Source organism: Cyanistes caeruleus, chromosome 20 (genome assembly GCF_971803275.1).
Source record: "Cyanistes caeruleus chromosome 20, bCyaCae1.hap1.1, whole genome shotgun sequence".
Taxonomy (NCBI): domain Eukaryota; kingdom Metazoa; phylum Chordata; class Aves; order Passeriformes; family Paridae; genus Cyanistes; species Cyanistes caeruleus.
The window spans coordinates 4441273-4461565 of NC_141720.1; the positions used below are offsets into that span (position 1 = coordinate 4441273).

The 20293-nt window shown below is 49.0% G+C and overlaps 2 protein-coding genes and 1 long non-coding RNA gene across 8 annotated transcripts in view; 2 read left to right on the forward strand and 1 right to left on the reverse strand.

Annotated features, from left to right (window-relative positions):
• The first annotated feature begins 471 nt into the window (after positions 1-471).
• On the forward strand, positions 472-4585 carry NAIF1 (nuclear apoptosis inducing factor 1). 3 transcript variants are annotated; one of them, XM_086857924.1, is made up of 3 exons: positions 472-1257; positions 2072-2521; positions 3102-4585. In XM_086857924.1, exons 1-3 carry the CDS (start codon positions 747-749, stop codon positions 3110-3112), a joined length of 972 nt encoding a protein of 323 aa, XP_086714050.1. In that variant the 5' UTR covers positions 472-746; the 3' UTR covers positions 3113-4585. The 3 variants fall into 3 exon arrangements, with proteins under 3 accessions (XP_086714050.1, XP_086714051.1, XP_023793711.2); XM_086857925.1 differs by having other exon boundaries at positions 498-1257; positions 3094-4585; XM_023937943.2 differs by lacking the exon at positions 3102-4585 and having other exon boundaries at positions 553-1257; positions 2072-2633.
• Positions 4586-5302: 717 nt separating this feature from the next.
• Positions 5303-10546, reverse strand: LOC111936950 (uncharacterized). Its single transcript, XR_002868362.2, has 3 exons — positions 8668-10546; positions 6078-6204; positions 5303-5738 (listed from the first exon to the last, which is right to left on the reverse strand). It is a non-coding gene; the product is annotated as an uncharacterized LOC111936950 (long non-coding RNA).
• Positions 10547-10709: 163 nt separating this feature from the next.
• EEIG1 (estrogen-induced osteoclastogenesis regulator 1) overlaps positions 10710-20293 on the forward strand; it is a 37722-nt gene continuing 28138 nt past the window's right edge. Inside the window, exons 1-2 of one of the 4 annotated variants that reach the window (XM_023938108.2) lie at positions 10710-10937; positions 12209-12838. In XM_023938108.2, coding sequence (XP_023793876.1) covers positions 12693-12838 — 146 coding nt within the window. In that variant the 5' untranslated portion in view covers positions 10710-10937; positions 12209-12692. Of the gene's footprint in view, positions 10938-11038; positions 11444-12208; positions 12839-20293 lie in introns of those variants that run through there. The other 3 variants (XM_023938109.2, XM_023938107.2, XM_086857923.1) reach the window with 3 other exon arrangements.

Here is a 20293-nt window from a genome sequence, read left to right on the forward strand (position 1 = left end):
GAGTTGCGGGTCATGACGTCACGGGGACGCCCTCACCTCCACCAATCGGAAGGAAGCGCCGCGGTGTTTCTGAATCTTGCACAGGGAGCGGTGCAGGCGCACGGGCCAAATCGCAATTGGCCGAACATCCTGAGAAGGCGGTGGTAAAGCGATTATCTCCAATCACAGCGAAAGTCGGGAGGCAGTTTGAGCTTGACGGACGTCGAGCGCATCCGGTAGGTTGGAAAACAGTGCGCGCTCTGAGGTGATGGACAGGAGAAGCACCCAATGGGATTGGAGCGAGGAAATCCACGGGCAGGCCTAACCCCTCACCGGCCCCACGCAGGCCCAGTGCCCTGAGACCAGCGGCGGGGCGGGGCCGCCTCTTGGCTGCCTGATGGACAGGGCTGCTGACCAATAATAATGCGACATTGCAGGCGGGAGGCGGGAAACTCGCGTGACGGGCAGGCGGCCGGGCCAATCAGGCGTGGCAGGAAGAGGGGCCGATTCTGGAAGCCATTACGCCAGTGCCGCAGGGCGGGGGCCGTTGCGCGGGGCTGCCGGGCGGGCGCCGTACGCAATTTGCGTATCGTTGGCGGTGCCAAAGGGGGAGCGGGGGGGACCGACCCCTCCGGGCCCTGAGGGGCCTCGGGGCCCCCCTGTTGTCCCCGGCCCCGGGGGTGGGGGGGCCCTGCCGCCCCTCGGCCCTGCCCAGCGTCCCCCAGGCCCCCCAGGTGTGACCCCGTGCCCCGTCCCTGGTGCCCCCCATGGCCATGGCGTCGCCGCCGGCGCCCCCAGCCAAGAAGCGGAAGATGAACTTCTCGGAGCGGGAGGTGGAGATTATCGTGGAGGAGCTGGAGCGGGGAAAGCACCTCCTCGTCAACCACTTCAACGCGGGCGTGCCGCTGGCCGCCAAGGCCGCCGCCTGGCACGACATCCTGCGCCGCGTCAACGCCGTCGCCACCTGCCACCGCGAGCTGCCCGAGGTCAAGAAGAAGTGGTCCGACCTCAAGACCGAGGTGCGGCGCAAAGTGGCCCAAGTGCGGGCTGCCATGGAAGGGGGAGGCGAGAACCAGAACGGCGGCGGCAACGGGCCAGAGGGCGAGGACCCGGCGGGCGCCGCGGCCGCCCCGGTGATCCTCACCCCCATGCAGCAGCGCATCTGCAACCTGCTGGGAGAGGCCACCATCATCAGCCTGCCGAGCGGCGACTGCGGCGCGGGTGACGGGAGCGAGATCCCCATCACCGCGGCGGCCACCACGGTCACCCTGACCCAGAGTGAGTGCTGCGCCCGCCGGAACGCTCTGGGCTGGACTGCAGGGCCACACTGACACACCCTGAGCCTCATGTGGGGAGAGAGACACAGAATGGTTTTGGTTGGAAAGGACCTTAAAGAGCACCCAGTTCCAACCCCCTGCCATGGGTAGAGACACCTTCTGCTAGATCAGGTTGCTGCATCCGGCCTGGCCTTGAACGTTTCCAGGGATAGGATGCCTACAAGTTCTTTGGGCAGAGAGAAGGCCCAACAAAAAGAAATCCCCACATCTCAGTAATGAAATGCTCCTCCCAGTCTGCCCTTGTGCTGTAGGGGAGTGGCCCCAAGGCACGAACATACAAAGTCGGCTTTGACGGCTGGACTCAGCCTTAAGAACAAGGGAATCGAGGATCCTTTGCACTGTGGGATATTCTTCAGTCCCTCTCTGGGAACAAAAGCAGGGGGAAAAACATCTTCAGGGCTGATTTTTCAGTGTGCAGTGTCCCAAATAGCAGCTCTTCTACCGACAGGGGCCATTCTGGGTCTTGTCTTTGCTGTTATGTCAGTTAGTTAATGCTGCTTGGAAAGATTGTTCTAAACTGGAGGTTGAGAAATTATATTGTCTAGACAGATAAGGCATTCCTTTGGATTGTGCAGCCCAGAAGGAAGCTCGACTGAGGGTGGAGTAGACTTAAATAGGTCATTTTGTGCATTGCTGGCCATTGTATGTTATCTTGCTGAACAGGCCGTATTCCTGTGATATTCACTGAATAGGCCTGTAGATAAAAATCCTGTCTCACAGCTACTCCTGACTCCCTTTCTGTCCTTTGTTCTCAGTTCCTGCAGAGACAACCTACCACAGTCTGGAGGACGGGGTTGTGGAGTACTGCACCACGGAAGCCCCCACCACGGTCACTGCTGAGGCGCCCTTGGAGATGATGGCCCATCAGCACGAGGTGTCTGCCAAGCCCCAGGAGCTGAAAAGCCGCATTGCCCTGAACTCAGCCAAGCTCCTGCAGGAGCAGCGAGTAACCAACCTGCACGTGAAGGAGATTGCCCAGCACCTGGAGCAGCAGAACGACTTGCTGCAGATGATTCGCCGCTCGCAGGAGGTGCAGGCGTGTGCCCAGGAGCGGCAGGCACAGGCCATGGAGGGGACACAGGCAGCACTGAGTGCCCTCATCCAGGTCCTCCGCCCCATGATTAAGGACTTCCGTCGATTTTTGCAGAGCAATACACCCAGCCCATCCGTCACTGCTGACCCTGGCCAGACAGGGCAGCAAGATGGTATGATCCAGTGAAAGAAGCAGTGATGGGAGGGGAGGTTTAGTTTGGTGTTAGGAAAAATTCCTTCCCTGAAAGGGTTGTCAAGCCCTGGCACAGGCTGCCCAGGGCAGTGCTGGAGTCACCATTCCTGGAGGGAATTAAAAGATGTGTAGATAGGGCTTTTGGGGACATGGGTTAGTGGTGGATGTGGCAGTGCTGGGGAAACAGTTGAACTCAATGATCTTAAAAATCTTTTCCAACATAAACAATTTTGTGCTGCTACGGGACATCAGTCATGCTAAAAACCTGCCCATGCTGGCAGAGGACACTGGGGGTGCTGCCTTTTCTCAATGTGAATGGCTCCCTTGGAGTTTGGCTGAATCTAAACAGCTTTCTCTGCTAATCTTGTTCTAATCTGCCTTTTCAGATTCTCATACAGAGCCATAGCAGGATGTGTAATAAACCAGCAATTTAACATGGATTGCTTTAGTTCCTCGAACAATAGATTTCTTTTTAAAAAATGTATTTTTTAATTTCTGTTTGGAAACAATCTATCCTAAGTATGACACCTCTCTTTTTGTCTCTCTCTCGAGATCTATAGCCTTTAACTGACTTCAAAGGTGGAGAATTTTGTCGGGAGATCAGTGCTGCAGCTGCCAAGGTACAGTGATTGTGAACCCACAGTGCACACAGTGAATGCATTTCTGGCTCTTGCTGAAAGCATTTACTGGAAACGTGGTACCGGATGTGGTAGAACCTTCCCTCTGCACTGCGAGCTGTGGATCGTGCTCCTGCAGCGTCACATCCAGCCCCTGCAGACCAGCACCCAGCCTCTGTGCAGTTCAAGTCCTGCAGAAACAGTGCATTCACCTCATGTTTTATCTGCGTGCAGTCATGAAATTTCTCTGTCAACTTGGCAGATGTGATGAAAGTTTCATGTCTTGGGTACCAGAAACTCTCCTGGGATATCTCTTGGCGCAATGTCTTTATTTGTCGCAGTAAACACCCGAGGGCCTGGATGAGTTTCACTCGAGTGGATGGAATGGTGAAACTCCATCTCTGCCTCATCTGCATAGTTTTTCACCTCCAGAATACCTTGATCCATCAAAGTGGATCTGGACTAAGGTCCTGAACTAAGCTGCAGCCACATAGGACTTTCCAATGTTTAGCAGTTTGTCAGTCACTGATTTGAGTGAATTTTGGGGCATTACTTGGTTCTGCTGCTGGTGATGTTTGTTTTGTACTGTTTGGGAGTTGGAAGAGAGTCCAGCCATTCCACATTTGTCTGTTGGCTGGGCTCATCCTGAGAAACAGAGTTGAGGTTCTCCTCGCTATCTTACACCGTTATACAGGGTGAAACAAAATTACAGCCACTTCTGAGGCATTCAGGCTATGGGGCTTGGTCCTTAATGAGAAAGCTTAATGATTCTCACAGGCTTGCAGTAACTTCATAAACTTTTAGATGTACAAGGTCCACTTGTACATGCATGGAAGAAAACTAAGGGAAAGAAAAAAGAAAGTGTAAGTCTTCTCCTTCTACCTTGCAAAGTGGCTTATATTTAACAGGCTTGTTGCTTACCAGGTTATTACTTTTGAAATTGAACTTTTCCAGAGCTGAGGGTATTTACTTGCTGTTCAGTCTCCTTTAGGTCTGACAAGGGAGTGAATTTGCACAATCAAATGAAACCTTTACACAGCCTTTAATGGGGAGATGCTGATGGGAGACCCCTGGTTAGAGCAGTAGGCGAAGAGGTCCCTGGCCTTTACTCATCTCCTCTTGTCTACAAATCTGATGGGGGAGAAAAGGACAACACAGTGAGAAGGGTTTGGTCCCTGGAAGACTCCCAAGCCCTTGGGACTGACACCTCCAAGCTGAGTCAGGATGGATCCTGCCTTGTCCGGCATCTTACCACATGAGTAGCACTTGCCTGACTCTTCCTCTTAGACTTCGTGGAATCAAATCAATTGCTGAATTGAAATATATTTTTAAAGTGAGAACTATGTCATATGTGTTGGTTTACCTCATTTGTGTAATGATCTCTCCTTTACAAATATGAATTTTAATAAAAAATACATTTTGGTAAACAGGCTGTTTCAGTTCATTGGTGTGTGCCCAGGCAGAAGTGAAAATGAGTTCATGACAACAACTTTGCAACAGAGAATCCTCACTATGAAGGGACCCAGGAAAGCTGTGAACAACCACGAGTCACGGTAGCTTTTCCTTGGTTGAGAACCTTGTGGCCTTGTATTTACATAATTACAGTCTTTTTCAAATAATAGCTTTTACCTTGGAGCACGAGTTATTTCACAGTGTCTGACGGATTACTGAAATACAGTAATCTCCCAGCTGCTCAGAAGATGCCACAATAGCCTAAAATAATGGTAGAAATACCAGCCTTTGGCTTTAAATTGCAGTGTGCATTTTTTTTCAGTGACTGAGCACTTTAGCTGTGATGCTTTTCTAGAGGAGTAAACATGTTGCCATTGCAACCACCCATTTTTCTTGTCTTTTCAGGATAAATGCAGAGCTTAGACAAACCAGCAGCATTCAAGTGTGTACATTCTGTGTATAGATTTTTGTCTCATTAAAAAGATGTGGCAACATTTTAAATATAGGGTGAGCTGTGTGATGAGGGGCTTGGTTGTTGCTCATGAAGAGAGCATCAAACTTAGGGAAGGACAGAGAAAAGTGTCTCTTAATGCTAAAACCAGGACAAATAGGTGAACAGGACACTGACAGGGCAAATGAGTACACAGGACATTCAACTGAACAGGCAGCTGATGCCCAAACAGAACAAAAGCTAAGGAGTAATATTTATAGAGGTTTATTTGTTCTCCCCTACTGTTCTTTTTGTACGTAGAGATTTGTATTCAATATCCAGACTGGGAAGGAGCCATGCAGAGATGTTCTGCCACAGGGTGCCACGGACATGGGGGTGAGCAGCATCTTCCTTCCTGCTGGGGAAAGGGAAGTTTGGCAGGGGACTCTCAGTGGTGAGAAGAAAATGTTTGTGGCCGTGGAGGCAGCACCAAGCCGCCAAGAGCACGGCTGCTCCCTCTGGAGCAAAGTTGTCCTTGCGATGTGTGCGGCTGCAGCCCGGCTTTTCCGGGAGATGGCACTGCGCGCCGGGATCCCGAGCTGTGGCACTGCACCGTCCCAGGAACCACCCCTGTCCTCCAGACCTTGTGGGATCCTGTCTGCACCCTTCACTTTTCAAATCTTTTCAGGGCTGAGAGCCTGGAGAGGAAGAAATTCAAAGGGCAGAGAGCAGCAATGAGATATCCCTGGAAAAGTCATGCCTGGGGACTCAGACCAGGTCACTCTGCTTCCCACAAATACAGCAGAGGACACTGAGATGTCTGTCCTTGGGATGAGTTCACTGCAGAACCAAATGGGCAAGCACAAAACTATAAAAAATCACATCAAGTCCCTCATTATCAGCAAAGGGACGATAGGTTTTTTAGAAGGCCACACATCTGTCAGTATCCCACAAGTACAGTGTGCTGCCTTCACCACATGGCAGCTCGGGGAACAGATCCCCACCAAGGGACAGAATGATATCACCTGCACACTCACCCAGATAACCTCTTCTTCCTCCAGCATGTTTTTAAAGTTTGTCAAGCCTGTTTTGGCAAAGCATCCTTCTGGGGATCTTTTGTTGTTTTTTTCCTGTTGTCATGTGAGAGGTTGTTTCCAGCAAGTACTGTCAGGAGAAGGGTGGTCAGGTCAGAGTGAAAATCAAAGCATTTAACATTCTTTGTCTTGCTTGAAAGCACCTGATAAGCTTCATGAGACTGGGAAGCACAGCTTCCAGACCCAGGTTTTGAGTGCAGGAATGAAGTCCATATCACCTGCAAGTGGAGCTCACGAGCCCTTGGGTCCCAGATGTGCAGGTGATTAACCCGAGGCAGAATCCCAGCGCCAGCAGGGACAGTTTCTCTCACCTCTGCCACCTGGGATCCCAAATCAGAGGTTGCTGTGTCAAGGAGGAACCACAGACTTACAGTTGCTTCTGATGTATGTGGGGTAATAGCAGCATTTGTGGGGCTGCAGTCAGTGGGACAAGACCACAGCCTCAACCAGCAAGTCTCTTGTCCAGCACAACACTGATGGGATGGAAAGTGGGATATACAGACACAGAATAAGGCTTAATAAACACAACAAGCCTTGAGGCAAAGCAGGTTCCAAGTCTACAGATTTTGGAAGGGGCAAACAAGATCCAGTTCCACCCACAGACCTCAGAGAATGAGGCAGAATAAAGCGGATAGTCCTGCCACACATTCCCAGGACGAACTGAAGCAGACATGGAAACCAGTAAACAAAAAAAGCCAGGCAGCTGGATTTTCAGGTCTGGCCACATATCTGGGGAAAGGAATCCATCGACTCCAGATTCCTGGGCTCCCTTTGTCATTAACAGGATTCCCAGCATTGGCAGGCCAGAGACCCACCATGCAGGTGTGTCCTTTGCACATCCAACAGGAAACCCAGTCTGGCACAGAAAGTGAAACAGTTCCTGGTCTTTATGATGATGAGTTCAGTTAAATATGGAACAAGTGAAAAACACAAGCAGGTCAAAGTGCAGCTCACAGCCTGTTATTAAGCTGAGAAGATGCAAGCTTGGAATATCTCCGTGCCATGGGATAATCCCATGCAATGAGGATAGGTACCCATTCCGCTCACAGGGTTTCCAGCTGCCTGCATGCCACAGCTCACACTGCTGTGGTGTCTGCACCCCCTGCCACATTTTGGGAGCTCCCCAGCCTGGACCTGCCCCTGGTTCTGGGGCAGGCACCCACCTACTGCAGCTCCCATCCACAGTTCCTTGGAGCAGGGCATTGCATCCCACTCACAGCTACAAGAATGCATTTACAGCATAAAGCATCGTGATAATCTCTTTTTTTTTTTTTGGATGATGAGGCTGAAAGCTCATTAAGGCCATTACAGCAGAGGCGACAGGTGTAACAGAGGAGAACCATTACTGTGTTTATGCTGTTACAGCAATGTGTGTAATTTAGTTTTAAAACTTTAATCATTTGGCTGCCAGGACAAGTGAATTAGCGTAATGATGCTTTCCAGAGGAAGATGCTGATGATGTAGTTTGCGGGGCTTGTGCATCTGGGATTCCCCTGGGATAAGAGATAGGATTTGAAGGCTCACCAAATGTATTACAGGATCTACCTCACTTCACCTCACTGAGTTTTGTCCCTCCTGCATTTATCTCACCTTGTTTCTCCACTGCTGCTTTATCTCTGTCCTCAAAGCAGAGAGGAGGCAAGACAAGGCATCTCTGTTGGTGTTCACTCACAGAGCACAGCAGCCCCAGCCCTGACCAGCCTGGCACACCTCTCCAGGAGAGCAGAGGTGAGGCCCAGACTTAACTGCAGAGCACAGACTGATAAAAATATCCCAGACTGATAAGACAATGCCCTGAGCCAGCAAAAGTTGAGGAAGTGGTGGCGGCACTGGGGAGCGGCCTCAGGAAAGGCTTAGGTCAGGAAGAGCACAGGGCAGGGATGTGGCTGAGGGTCATGGAGCAGAGGTGAGGTGGGCATGGCCGTGGAGGAGAAATCTATAGGATGTGAGTCTGGGATGAGCAGAATCCATATGTATCAAAGCACCTTGGTCACACACACGTGGCCCCATGGTCAATGGACTGCACCTGGAGCAGAAAATAATATAAAGCCAGAGGGATGGTGGATGGCCTAAGATATGCTACACCCACATTCCCTCTGTGGGAGGCTCAGACTAACCCATCCCCTGTGAAAACAGGAGCACTGTCTCTTTAAAACATGTGCATTTCTCCAGAAACAAGTATGCAGCATAAACACAGCAAAATCAACAGGGTGAATTTTGAACTAATAAAGATTTAATCTCTCAGTCATGAGACTGCATTAGTTAGGAAAATACACGTATCACTGAGAATGCAGCTACAGCTGCTATACTACACACTGCTCAGCGGCTCGCTGGGCATTTTTCCAAATCCATTTATTTTTAACATCAGTCACATTATTCAATTAATTATAAAAACACTGAGGTTTTCAAGAGATGTTTCTGATAAAATTGCAAAGTAAATATGCGTGAGAACAGCAAGGATTAAAGTGTCTGTAAACTTTAGCATCTGAGGCTGTTGCTATAAACAAGAGAAGTCCTCGAGAAGGTTATTTACCAGAGTGAATCATAGCAGATAGCACAGTCTCCTCCCACGCCACACACAGGGATCGTTTGTCCTTCACTTAGGGCTGGAAGCAGAGCATCCACATGTCTGTCAGCCCTGTGCTGGGGCATGAGAAGTGTGAGAACTGGGCTGGATTCTTCAGATGCCTCTGGTATTTCAGCATCATAGCTTGGTAAATATTTAGCAGGCTCAGCTCTTTACCAATAAGCTGGAAACAGAAATCAAAAAATACCAGCCCACCTTCAGCAATGCCTCAAAGCCTTGAAAATACCAGATAGGAACTGATGGAAGGATTCAAGCCTCTCCTGTAACAGCAGCCTGTAAACCCTGCTGTAACTCCTGGTATGTCCTGTGATGGTTTCACTGTACCAATACAAAATGTTTTCCCAGTCCAAAGTCTGTGTAAGCTTAACCTGGCAAGCAAAAAATCATGACAATGCATTTGGCTTGATTCAATTTTTCACTTTTATCCAAGGACATTTCTGTGTACTTTTCCCAGCAGACTCTTTTTTTTTTTTTTTTCCCCAAGGCTCACATTGTGGTGGAATTATTTGATAGCTCTGATATTGTCTGCATAGATGGCAGATTACAGGCAAGGAGTCTGGGCATCAAAGCCTGGCAGAGAGCAAGGACTCCCAGGCTTTCATCCAAGCTTTGCATATCAGCCTTAGGAACAGCTCCTCCCATGGAAGCGTCAACTTCTCAGCCACAGAGGCTCTTGGGCAAATGCCTGAATTTAAAATCTAGGCAAATCACGTTAATGATTGCAGGCTTCTTCAAGATAAGGAGAGACATTTTGTTCTGCTTGCCCTTAAATGATGGAATCCAGCCTAACCAGGGATCCCAGCCGCAGCGCTGGATGCAGCAGCAGCACATAACAGGGCTGATGCAGGGATGTGCCCAACTGGTTGCCACATCTCACATGTGGAGGGTGAGATTCCAGCTCCAGGCCCTGCCTCATCCTGCTCCCCCCAGGGCTCTGTGGTACCAGGGCCTCCCTCCTGCTCCCAGCCAGGGACACTGCTGGCCTGACCCACAGCCACTCCGTGGTATCTTGAGGGGACAGGACAGCCACACCACTGAGCGGCCTGAGGAGCCATGTGCCTGCTGTCCACAGGACACACTGATGAGGGGCATGTCATCAGGAACTGCTCATGCACTGGGGGAAGTGGAAGTCAGAGGAAGGGTTCCTGGATGTCAGGAAGATGCAGAGATGACATCTGTCACTAAACCACAGAATGAGTCAGGTTCAAAGGGTCCACAGTGGGTCATCTGGTGCCATCTTGCTTTTCAAGTAGGGTCATCCCAGAGCACATGGTCCAGATAGTTCTGGAGTATCTCCAGTGAAGGAGACTCAACAACCTCTCTGGACTAGTGAGCAGTCACTGTACAGGAAAGAAGTTTTTCCTTATGCGCAGGTAAAACTTCTTGGGCATCACTTTCTGCCTACTGCCTGCTGTCTTTGGTGGCTGGCACCACTGAGCTGAGCCTGGCTTCATCCTCTAGGCACTCCACTTTGGGTATTTATACACATTAATGAGGTCCCCTCTCAGTTCTCTCTTCTTGAGGCTAAACAGGCCCATCTTCCTCAGCCTTTCCTCATAGTAGAGATGTTCCAATTCCTCAGTCACATCCTCGTTGTCCTCCACTGGACCCACTCCCAGGAGCTCCATATGTCTCAAGTAAGAGATGACTCTGCCATCACCTCGGCCCAGGCAGACACCCCAACCACAGACCCTTGCCATCCCCTCAGCTCCCGTGCCAGCTGGGGACTGCTCAGCCTGCAGAGGGGGTTCAAGACATCCTGTGGGACGAGAAGCCCACTGCTCCAACTCCCGCACAGGGGACACCGAGGACCCGCTTCCCGCCCACCCCCTCAGGCAGGGGGCGGGGTTTTTCCAAACCGACAGCCCTCCTCTCCAATCCTCTCGCTCTCTTCCCCGCCCCGTGCCGGAACAACCAATCACTGCCTCGCAGTGCTCAGCCCGCCTCCTTGCTGCTGTCCAATCGGAAAGCGTCGTTCGTGTTCTCTCGTTTCGATGGGGAGGGCGGGCGTTACGTGCTGTCGGTATTCCCAAAGCGCGGCGGCTCCGCTCTCCCCGCGCGTTGCTCGCGCACCGCCTGCGCTGTCGGCGTAGTGGCCGCAGTTGGCGTAGGGCAGGCAGAAGGCGGCCGTGTCGGGGAGCGGCGGCCGCCGTGCGAGGAGCGGGCTGGAGGAGCGGGCAGGGCCGGGCAGGCACCGGGCCGGGACCGCGCCGCAGGTCAGTGCAGGGCGCTGGGAAGCGGGATGAGACCTTCCGTAAGCCAGCTGGTGATGGGGGGCCGGGAGAGGGGTAAGATCGGGCTGCAGCTCGGTGCCTGCGCTGGGAAGGTGCTGAGCCCGGCTGCAGCTGAGTGCACGGGCTGTGGGGCCGGAGCTGGGTTACGGCCCGGGCATGGTTCGGTGCTTGGCCCCTGGGGCTGGGCTGCAGGGCAGTGGGGGATTCAGAGGGCCAAGAGGTGGGCTGAGATCTGGGCACAGCTCGGACAGAGAGCCGGGACCTGGGCACAGCTCAGTGCACGGCTCGGACAGGGAGCTGGGTCCTGAATACCATTCAGTGCATGGCTCCGGAGTGCCAGGACACAGGCTGTGACCTCACAGCAGCCAAGGCTGAGACCTGGCAGCAGCTCGGTGCAGGGACAGGTACTGTTCGTGCTGTGGAGCATTGACCTGTCTCCCCCGACTCTGCTCCAAGGTATCTGCGGGACCAGCGGAACCTCCGTGGAGGTGCCCGGACCCTGACAGAACCAGCTGGGTTCTCCCGCAGCCCCCGGGCGGGAGAGGGTCTTTAATCACCCACCCACCCACGCAGGCAGCTCCTAGAATCAGTGAAGATTGTTTACTGCCCGGTGTTCATAACCTTGTCCCTTTGAGATGTTAATCAGCTCCTGCCTCCCTGGTTTAGGTGTTGTGTAAATGTGTAACGAAATCGCAGTCTCGAGCCCCAAATCTGAGCTGTACAGGGCTCTGTGCAGAGCCGGTGCCGGGGGAAGGCAGCATTCCCGGTGGGCCTGGCGATTGGACAGCCAGATGACCTGATTCGGTTGTTATGCTGTGTAATCTGGAGCAGGCTGCTTGTCTTTTTCCCCTCTCTCCTGCTTTCTCCATTTATAAGATACAGGTGCTAACACTTAGTGCTGGTGTAACATATGAAAAACATATTTTTCATTTCTTGAGACAGCTTTTCCTTCCTCTTGTTAGGCTACACGTTAGAATGATCTTGCGCTGTAAACTGCTTCTAAACATGATGACTGAAAATAGAGCAAATTTTTATTAGCTGCTTTGCAAAACAGAAATTACAAGGGGGATGACAACAGTGAAGCTTGCCCGAGGCAAAAAGGGGAAAAAGGATGTTTGGGCTGGGCTAATTGGGGCCATACCTCTTCAGACTGGAATGAGTCTGGACTGAATATTACCCATCCAAACAGGTTTTAGAGCAGTAGGAGGAGTCCAAGACTGACTGGAACTAATTTACTCATTTCCCTCCCAAAGGCTGACCCAAAGACCTGTATCAAAGAGTTGCACAAGAGATAGAGACTGGAATCTCTCTGAATGTGCTGCCTGCAGACTTAAGACTGGAGACTCGAGATGACTTCTCACAAGAGATGCTTTCAAGAGGGGTTGTGCTGAAGACAGAGCGCTGCAGCCTCTAACTGGGACAGCTCCTGCTGGTCTGGAGCTGAGACCCAACTTCCCTCCCTCTCTTTTCCCTTGGAGATGTTGCAGAGATTTAATCTGACCTCTTCCTGCTCACCTGAAGAAGCCTGCTGTGGCAATGATCCCTCAGCCAGATCCGACCACCAAAGAGAAGAGAATTGTGCGTTTGAAGCTGGGCCGTCGTTGTAACTGAACTGGAATTTACTCCCTGCTTGTGCTCCCGGAACGACTGCCCTTCCTCTGCTTGTCTGTTTGTGCTGTGAGCCACTTCTCCCTGATCTTGTTTGGAATTCCTGAGCTTTCCACGCTGAATTTGCCCATGGCTTTCCTGATGAAGAAGAAGAAATTCAAGTTTCAGACAAGTTTCACTCTAGAAGAGCTGACTGCTGTCCCCTTTGTCAATGGGGTTCTGTTCTGTAAAATCAGGTTGCTAGATGGAGGAGACTTTGCTAGTTTATCTACCAGGTAAGACCCTGCCTGCAGACTTGGTGCCTCCATGTGTTTCTTTCCCTGGTTATTCTTCCTGTGAGTGGGTTAGCATGTGGCCACCACTTGCTTACCCCTCGATGGGATTTTAATAGTTCTGTTGTAGGGCCCCACATGCCATACCATTCTCTGGAGCAGGGGAAGTACATAGCTGGAGAGTTCTGAACCTGGGTGGTGTTGGCTGATTCGAGCTGGATTGAATTTTTCAGAGATGAGGGGAGGGAGTGGGAGGTCACTCCCCTTAAAGGGGATTAAATCCTCTCTTCTCTTTGCCCCTCCTCCGTGCCCAAGTTCTCACACACTCTTTCAAGCCCTGTTCTGTATTGCCTTCATGCCTTACTTGAAACTTAACTCCGTAGAAAACTGTCTAAGCAAATCAGCCCTTCCCAACTTCGCTCTCCCACTTTGATACTGAATTTCTCTTCTTGGTAAGGGTGGAAATAGTTTGTTTTGCATTACAAATTGCTGTGCAAGGGAAAACTGCTGCCTGGAGTCAAAGTTGTCAGTGTTAAAGACCCTGTTTATCTCCTTGAACTGATGCCATTGCATTTCCCACTTCAGAGCAGCTGTGTCATGTTGGGATCCTTTTGCTACACATCTTAAAAGGTTCTGCCATCCCGTATTGGCATTCCTCTGACTCCTTCAGGCAGGTCTGTCCCCACTCTTGTTACTAATTGCTAATAAAAACTTGCTTTGTTTCCAACTATGCACACAGATTATCACGAACAGTATGCAAACATGAATTCCAGAACAGCCCAGACTTGCTTTCTGCTTCAAAATGTGAAGGAAGCCTTCAGTGGCTTTCAAAACTTGTTTTTTTGCTTTCCTGAGTGACTGCTCAGTTTTAAAGGTACAGGATTAGTTTGTGCTAGCTGTTAACTGCTTTATCCCAGGGCTAAAGCCTGGTTGGTTCTGGTTTTCCTCTTTGTGGTGCTGTGTACTGAGCTTTCTCATTTCAGGAGAGAGGGTTTTATTAGGCAAGCATAAAACATTTCTGTCTTGCAAACAGAAGTAGTAGGGCAGTGCTCAAAGCTTGGGGTTTCCTTTTCAGAGGCACAATGCAACCTCATCTGAAGTAGGTAGAAGCCGAGAGTATGGAACACCTCCAGAAATGGACTTTGAATTAATTTCTCTTTTGCAGAAAATCTATCAAAAGAGCTTTTCCTCACAGTGTTCTCCCCTGAGGCTAAATCCTTGGGTTTGGTGGAAGCAGTTTATCTAAGGAACTCAAACAGTATGTGAACTTGGAAAGAAATTAACCCTTCCACTTCCTGGAGTCATAATAGAATAAGTGGCACTTGGAGGGTGTCTCAGAAAAATCCTGTGCAGAGAAATGTCCATCTCCCTCTTCTTGTTGTCCCTGAAAGCGGCTTCTAGGAGCCATCCCTGGGATTTGCTGGTGCTGCCAGCCGTGTGGGTTGTTTTCTGAGCTGGCTGGGGTTCAGCAGTTCGCTCAGCGTTGCAGATGTGTTCCAGCAGAAAAATCAACTGTAATTCAAAACCAAACACATACGTAGCTCTCAAAACGAGCGGAGGCAAAGTGAGCTGGGGGTTTCCCGCCTTTCCCCCAACCTGTCTGTGCTCTAACTGAAAGCACATGGAAACCTGTTCCTGCCTGAAAAGTTACGGGTCTCAGTGGTATTGAGTCATTTGACCTTTTCCAAATATTTTTTCCCTGTTGCAGTTAGAGAAACTTCAGGAGGGATGAATTTTCAGAGGAGTTACTGTGTGGAGAGGCTCACAGGTCATGCCTTGGCTTTGCTCTGTGCTCCCCTCTTCATTTCTATCACCTTTTTGATACTCACTGGGAAAGATTAAAGGAAAAGAGATACTGTGTAAGTGTTGTGTTAGAAATCTGTAAGTTATTTAGAGTCTGTGATTGTTTCTCTGAAATCAACCACTTCCAAAACTGATTTGGTTTGAGGTTGTAATGTCTGGCAGGTAATCTGTTGTGAGCTGCTTACGTACAAAATATGGAGTTTGCTCCGGAATCGATTTGGGCTTCTGTGATCTGGGCCATGTGGCTGTGATTGAGCTGAGCTGTAGCTCTTCATGACCATGACTTTTCAGAGAACTAATCTAAATAACGTGTCCTATGTCACCTGGAATCTGTAAACTGAGGTTAGATGTAGGTATAGGAACTCTTCACAGGAAACATTAAATCAGTTTATGTAGTTATAGTGTGGAAAGAGGAGTGTTATACAGGAACCTCCAGAGACAAATTTTTCAGGTTATTTACAATAAGCTTACTTGACACCTCATGCATGTCTGTGGCAGGAGGTGGGAGTATGATATACCCGATGAATTGTCAGGTGGTACTGGCATCATTTGACCAGCCTGTCCTGGTCCCAAGTCCAGCTCAGCCTGGGCTGCACATTCAAAGCTGTCACAGCCTGGTGTTCTGAGTTTGGTGGGACACACACTGGGCTGGGATCCCCTTCCCAGACTGCTCACACTTCTGGCTGGAGGGGAGCCTGTCTGAAATGTATTAAGACTAAATGCTCTCAGGAATTCAAGGATGTCTGGAAGAGGTTCAGGTCCTGTCAGCACTTTTAGCTTTGGGGATCTGCCTCTCCTGGGTTTTCTGGTTTGTTTGGGGGTTTTTTACTTATTATTTTCTTGCAGGCAGGTACTCTATTTCCAATTTTCCCATTCTCAGGCCTTGCATTAAACCACAGGTATTTTAAAGACTAAAGTTTCAGCTGTAAATATCTTTTTTGCTTGTCAATTCCTTTCCTTTTGTAAAGTTTCCTTAGGCTGTTCTGGGGCTTCTGAGGAATAAAACTCACAGGTTTCACTTTACGGTGCTCTGTGTTAAAAGCATCTATTGTGTCTGGGTTTATCACCTTGCAGTTGGATTACAGAAGTTTAGCATCTGAAAAGTTGTCTAAGCTAGGTGTAGGCCAGGCAGGTGCTGTATTTCCTCATGGAGAAGTACCAATATATTCCTTGAATATTATTAATCCAGATACTTAAATAGCACAACCACCAGTGAATTCAGTTGCCTCCCAAGTATGTTTAAAAATAGCAGGCACAGAGAAGTAGGGATGTATTCATGGCAACCGTTTTTGTGGAGCAGGTGGGCGGCTGCATTTTGTACCAGTTTGGAGCTTTCTGGGGGGTTGTGAAGCTTTGTTCCTAGAGAGATGAGACAACAAGTTCATCAGGAGGTATCCTATCCATGGATCAGTGCAGGCAGGAGCCTGGATGTCCAGATGAGTGCCTAAAGCTGCAGGCTGATGCGGTAAGTTCATATACATCTTTGGGTATCCCAGGAGAGGAAGACAGTTAAATTCCCCCTCTCTGCTCACAGTTCACGTTGAGTGACAGCCACATGCTCTTTGCCTCGGTGCTGAGTGATTTCTGGCTCTGTGTTGGCAGCGAGTGTTGCTGGTGCACAATGTGAAGGAAGTGGAAAGCCAGGTGTTATCCACAGACTCCTGACACCTCATCCTACATTGTTCTGTTAGCCTGCCAACAGTTTCACTCTGGTATTTCTGGATTTGAAGGAAGGGATTGTATTCTGAAAGCCCCTGTCTAACTCTAGAGCAAAGACTGTTTTACATGAGTTGAGCGGCTTTGAGGACATTTCCCACCTTCCTCATTGTTATCTGAAGGCACCTCAGACTATATTTCCTTTGAGACCATGCTCTTCCAAGCATCTGCGGCATTTCAGCGTGGTTTTCTGATCCTGGCACCCATTGCAGCAGTTTGAAACAATGAATGTAGTTTGTCTCCTGCAGTCCTGCCCTGTTTGCATGTGGACTTGATCTGGGAAGACCTGACCCTGTTGGGGTGGTCTGACCTCCAAGTATGTCAGTGCTACAGCCTGAACTCACAATGTTCTTAGCCTTGCAATTTTTAATTGAGTCAGTATGAAAGGCCACTTCCTGCACTGCATACTTTATTTATTTTTTGGGGGTGTAAAGCTGCATCCAGAAAACCAAAGAAATGCTGACATTTGGGAAGGTACCTCACACTAAGAGCTCCCTGTGGACTGAGGTCAGCTTTTGTTTAAGTGTGGCTCTGTCATCATCGTGTAGGCACAAATGACCTGAAGCTACTTGCTTTTGGCAGCTAGTGGGATAAAAAGCATCGTAATGCCTTAGTGATAAACAAAACTTACTCACTTCTGTAGGACATAACTAAAGGGGAGAATCATTGCCCTGCTAACACAGGGCTGGTGATTCAAAAATTTTTGTGAAGGGAAGTGCAAGTTGTGTCATCTCCAGAATGCAGCTATTGGTGGTAGGAGTTAGAAATCAACAATTTCACTGTCTTTGCATAAATAGTCATTGTGCCTGACACTACAGGATCCTTCAGGTAATTAAGCTGATCACATTTAGCTTTTTCAGACCAGAAAAACATTAGCTGTTTAATCAGAGACTGAAAGACTGATTCAGTCTGGTTGAGATCTGAATCTTGACTACTGTCTTCCTTAAAAAAAAAGGTTAGGTAACTAAATCATTTTTTCTAGAGTTGCCAAGAGGGAAGAAAACTGGCTGTAGTGAAAAGTGGATCACTTGCTGCCTTTCGATTCCAGTGGGATTGTCACAGTTTAGTAGAGCAAGGAACTTGGTTGTGACTTTAAACCATTCTCCCAGTTCCATATTTTAGGACAGTATGTGCTTGGCTCTATCCTGTGCTAGAGCATGTGGTGTGTTAATGTATTTTAAAAGTACTTTTGTAGCAAACGTGTCTGGAAATGCAGAGCTTTCTTACATGTACAAATATTCCTATTACACAGATCAATAGACTTAGTTTTCATGTTCCACAGCAGCTTCACATAACATCCTTCCTTCCTGGCAGAGCCTCAGGAATAGGCTGGGAGTGTTAATGGAGAGATGATTTGAATACAGCCTCTAGAAGTGACTTACAATAAAACATGACCTATTTCAAGTTAGTATTAAAGCATAGTACCTGCAGTGCCTTGCATTCTGAAACAGATACAGAGAAACTAAATAGCAAAGATGAGAAAAAGGGGGTTCATTCCATGAGTGCAGCTAAAGGCAAGTTGTGAGAGCAGAAGCAGTGGATGAGGTTTAACCCCTTGTGGGTTGAGAGTGTTGGAAAAATTGCAGAAGTGATGGAGCACCACAAGGTCCCCAGCACAAACCATCTTAAGTTGTGCTTTGACTTTGCAAAGCGTTTCTGTCTCCTTTTCTGCGCTTTGGCTGCTACACCTGCAGGATCTGACAGATGTTTTGGCGTGGGTTGATTTGCTTTGTGCCGTGCTTGCCTCTTCCTGTCACCAGTCACCGCATTGGAGCCTGTCACAAGACTGGCAGAATTACGTTAAAACCTTCCTGCCACGGGGGCTGTATCCTGTCGAGTAAAGAACAGTCTCTGTTCATGCCCTGGCTCTGTCCTGCCTGCTGTGGCTCAGGCAGAGGCTGCTCTGCTGACCAGAAGCTGCAATCTAAAGCGCTGTAACCGATACGCTGTGTGTACAGCATCAGTAAATACGTTCAGATACAGGCGGCTTTCAAACTTCCCCTTCATCGCCGATTCTGAGCTGGCATTGCTTTGACAGCTGACTCTTAGCAACAGCCTTATCTGTGTGACTTAAGCAGCCCTTGGCTCAAAAAAATTATTCATTGAAAATTAATGTTCTACTGGGAAACCAGGGCTCTGTGGCCCACTTAATTTGCAGGGTGAAGATACCATCAGCTCTGGCTGAGAATGAGGGAAGGTAGGCAAGAGCAGCCCTGCTCCTTTAAGACATGTATTTATTTCTGTCTGAAATACAGGGAAAAACCTAAAGGCTTTCCAGTCTCGTTATTCTTTGTGCTCTTGAGCTGCCATTAGTGTTGACTCTAGCTTTGTAGCTGAATTTCTGAGGAATTCATGCGTGCCTTCAGCAGCCTGTGGTCTCTCTACACAGTAGTTGGTATTTTAATAGGCCAGAAGTTGCCTGTGGCAAGTTGTTCTGGTACCAGTTTCTAGGTAAATGAGGCAGGTACAGATTTATTTCTTATTATAATTTTATTGCAGAAAACTACATTTGGTAGTGTTTCAGGAAGCATCCAGTGTTTTCCTCAGATCAGAAACCTCCCTCACTTCAAGCCTGGCAGTGTGGGATGGTGAACTCTGCAGCATCCACCTGTGTGTGGCTCTGTGAGGCCTCATCCGTGCAAGGACAGGCGGATGTGGCTCTGTGTGTGACCTCCCTTCTTCAAACAGGATATGTTCTGCATCCTCTGTGGGCTGCCAGCTCTGCACTGTGCTTGTAGCCTGCTCTGAAATGGGTCAGGAATTATTTCATAGCTGTGGGTTATTTTATGATAGCCAGAAGCCTTTAGAAGTTCCCTGGGCCAACATTTGGATCTGCACGTTTCTTCTGTAGCATCCTATGAACTCGTGTCAGTAATCCATGCTGAAAAGTGATCATTTCAGGTGTTATTCCAGGATTTGTCAGCTCACCCCAGTACCAGCTGCTTGCCCTGCAGGGTGAGAGACTTTATTTTTTTCCTCTTGCAGTTTATTCATATTGTGCCAAGTGCACTTGCTGGGAGACACGATGCACGTCGCTGTTGAAACTCCGGACTTGGCATCATGATCCCTCTGGTACCATACAGTGGGACTCGGCATCTCATTTTAGTGCCTGGGTTTGAAAGGCACTTCCCACTAGACAAACAGTTGTGCCTGTGTTCACTGCATGAACAGCCTTCTTGTTTGGTATATTTTTAATCTGATGAGCAAGAAAGGGAATTGTTGTGCACGATTGGAAATCGCTGATTGTCGTGGATGTCATTGTCACGTGCTTGTCAAGGGTCACCCCTGTAGCTCAGTGGGTAAGGCTAAGGAACTGGGGTGGAGTTATGGGGATGAGGAAGACAATGAAGAGGAAGCACATGGAGACTAAAGGATTGGGAGGAGGCAGGTGTGGAAGAGACAGGATGTTCTGCATAAGCAGTAGCATATACAGTCTATAGCAGCCACACTCCCTGTGGACAGTGAGTAGCTGAGCTGCCAAGAGAGCAGGATTATGCCTTTCCTTTGGCTGGACTTGTCCTACCTCATTGGTGAGAGGAGGCCTTGAAGGAAGTCCCATACTGTAGTAGGAGATAGGATAAGCTAAAAATAATTTTACTGCTGTGTGCTGTACTTTAAATAAGAAATGGAATCTGTTCAGCCTGAAAGCACTGTGAGTGCTTACATGGGAGGAAGAGAGTATGTGGATTTACTGTCCTGGAAGGGCTAGAAAGCTGCAGCACTAATTAGCAATGCAGCTTTAGAGACCTACAAAAGTCATGTGCTTGGTAATTACCCTGAAATGTGCCCTCTAAAATAAGCAACTAACATGAGAAAACTTCCTTTTGGAGCTTCCTAGAGCTGCATGTTTCCCTCAGTGAGGTGAATTCCGTCTCTTGCCATTCAGTGTATCAAATGTAGAAAACAAAATGTAAGGTTTCTTTAGTGCTGGTCAAAAAT

What these genes read in the sequence shown, in the direction of transcription:
- NAIF1 (XM_023937943.2), top strand. Translation starts at nt 747, where the DNA reads ATGGCCATGGCGTCGCCGCCGGCGCCCCCAGCCAAGAAGCGGAAGATG. An exon ending in CACGGTCACCCTGACCCAGA is followed by an intron (nt 1,258 to 2,071) that starts GTGAGTGCTGCG and finishes CTTTGTTCTCAG; the next exon opens with TTCCTGCAGAGACAACCTAC.